General features: G+C 48.4%; 2 protein-coding genes across 3 annotated transcripts in view; one reads left to right on the plus strand and one right to left on the minus strand.

Moving 5' to 3' along the window:
- USP49 (ubiquitin specific peptidase 49) overlaps positions 1-1,570 on the plus strand; it is a 108,253-nt gene extending 106,683 nt beyond the window's left edge. Inside the window, 1 exon segment of the mRNA XM_006148656.3 lies at positions 852-1,570. Coding sequence (XP_006148718.1) covers positions 852-1,042 — 191 coding nt within the window. The 3' untranslated portion in view covers positions 1,043-1,570.
- Positions 1,571-1,701: 131 nt separating this feature from the next.
- TOMM6 (translocase of outer mitochondrial membrane 6) overlaps positions 1,702-2,464 on the minus strand; it is a 9,126-nt gene continuing 8,363 nt past the window's right edge. For both annotated transcript variants that reach the window (XR_001370390.2, XM_006148581.3), the window contains one exon: positions 1,702-1,981. The gene's annotated coding sequence lies outside the window, so the exon portion shown is untranslated. The remainder of the gene's footprint in view (positions 1,982-2,464) is intronic.

Genomic DNA, 2,464 nt, shown 5'->3' on the forward strand with positions numbered 1-2,464 from the left:
TTTTTGAAGAAAAAAAGACGTCAGAACTTTCCTGCCGACCTAGTACAAGAAACTGACACACATAAAAGTGCTTAGAACAGTGCCTAGCACCCAGTGCTTGCTCAGTGTTGGAGGCTATCTTGGTATTATTGATCGTACTGGTTATCGATAGTGTTACTGTCAGAGTAATGCTTATTTCTGCCGCCCTCAGTTTCCTCCTTGGTTATGCAGAAACAATAGTACCCAGGTCACCTCACAGGGATAGTGTGTAAATCTTACTAACCTCAGCTCATTGAGTTGGGGATATTTACTGAGCACTTACTATGTCCTTTCTACCTCCCTTTCCATGGAAAGTGGGGATGCAATAGTCCCTCCAAAGGAACTTTCAGTCTCGTCCTCAGGAGCCGAGCCTCCCAGTTACTGCACTGGGGCAGGTGGGCTGCAGGTGTATTTCTACCCGTGCACCGATATTGAAGCCCTCAGAACCAGAGCCTATGAACAGTTTAGTCCTTCTAAATTTTCCTCGTCACACCCCGTTTCCATTTTTCCTCACCTCCTCCCACCCTCCCCATTGCGTCCAAAACCCTGGCTCTTTGTAGAAGTCCAGAAGACAGTGAAAAAGCCTCAGTAAAAGGACAAAATGACAGTCAGTCAACATTGTTAGCAGCAGTGTAGTGTGATTTAGTGGGGTTAAAGCCAACAGTTTCGGGGAAGTTTGTTGGTTTCACTCACTCGTCCCTCCCCCCACTACCAAAATGCAAGGGTTGGTCTGTTCAGAACTTCTCTGTCCCTTTCTTCATCTCCTCGGTTTGCCTGCTTACCAGAAATATAAGCTGGCTAGTTATTTTCTCTTTCTCTCTTTGGTTTCCTAGGTTTTTGGGTCCACTGCAATGACTCAAAGCTGAATGTATGCAGTGTCGAGGAAGTGTGCAAAACCCAGGCCTACATCCTTTTTTACACTCAGAGAACAGTGCAGGGCAATGCAAGGATCTCAGAAACCCACCTCCACGCTCAGGTGCAGTCTGGCAACAACAATGAAGGCAGACCACAGACACTCCCCTGAATGGGAGGCGCATATTGAAGACTGTCGTGCTTTTGAACTGTTGGTGTCCATCTTTCCTCTCGTGCAGGAAGTAAGGCTTACTGCAGGGACAGATGACTAGGTCTGCTTCACTGGGTCTAGAGTAGAAGGTGCCAGGTGGTTCACGTCTTGTAAAATCTGTAGTCACTTTCTTTTGAATGGATTTGGAAATTTCCTCCTTTCATAAAACCAATCAAAAGGAGTAACTTCTATGAAGATTCTTTCATCAGTTGCTTCTGAACAGAGAGGGATCTGGGTGGAGGAAGGAGGGAGTAAACTGGTTCTATCCACCAGGAGAGTGCCATGTTTTCTTTCCATTATATGAGCGTCCTGCTAATCAGGACCTCCTTGCAGCACGGGAAGAACCCTCCTGACGTGAGCAGCCCTGGACAGAGCCATGAAGAGGGCCCTTAGGCTGGCAGCTTGCCAGATGGGAGTGGTTCCAAGGTGGGAGGTCGGTCTAAGGCTGCATTCCCACAAAGGAAGTAACCCTCAAGGGCAGAAGCTTCCTTTTTTTAGGTGATCGCAGTTGAAGAGTGGAGTAAGATGCATGGAACAGATTTCCCCATGCAAGATGGGAGGGTTTCCACATGTTACACCCTTCCGGTCACCGCTGTCGTTTAATCATTCCGCACTGCTGAGACCGTATGACCATCCCTTTATTCTAAACAAGGGGCAGCTCATATAAGGAAGCGATGTTCTTGGTTACGTGCTGAGCCAAAGGGCACCCCTGGCCATCCCAGTTCTGTAGCAGCTCCCTGGTTCAGGTCTAGTGCAAATTGGTCCTTAGTCAGGTGTCTGAGGCTTTCTCAGAACTCTGGAAGGTGGACAGGGACAGCTGGTGGTCCAGGGCTTCTCTGAATGCCTGTTCTCATCTTGGTGCAGCAGGCAGCTTCGGAGCCAGCAGCTTCTTTCTTGCACCTGGAGAGCCAGAACATCGCATTCTTAAGGCAGAGGAGGTGTCTAGGAACCTACCTACTATATATCTGAACAGTTTATTGCTGGTGGCCCTGGCCCGTGTCCTGCCAAGTCCGATAATCCCAACTGTTGCTTTACTCACCTTTACTCAATCCACTGGAGCAGAAGGCTGGAATGTCCTGTCCTTTACTCCAGTGCGAGGAAAATATATCTTACTTTTTAAATGGAATGCAATTGCCCAGCTGGAACACCTGCTCCCCTCAGGCACCATTCAGTCTCCCTTCTCACCCTTCATTGAGGTTCACCCAGGAGAACGATGCCAACCCCAACTCTCGTTGCAGTGGTTGCTGCAGTGAACCTCAGCCTGTCGTTACAAATGCTCATCTTTTGACTGAGTGTATCATATGTTTGGATTCAGGTCGAAGTACAGTTGTCACTTGAAGGGAGTAGATGTGGAAGGGAATTTGGGGAGGAGTGGGAAGTAGG

The sequence above is a fragment of the Tupaia chinensis genome, unplaced genomic scaffold (assembly GCF_000334495.1).
Source record: "Tupaia chinensis unplaced genomic scaffold, TupChi_1.0 Scaffold000238_1, whole genome shotgun sequence".
Taxonomy (NCBI): domain Eukaryota; kingdom Metazoa; phylum Chordata; class Mammalia; order Scandentia; family Tupaiidae; genus Tupaia; species Tupaia belangeri.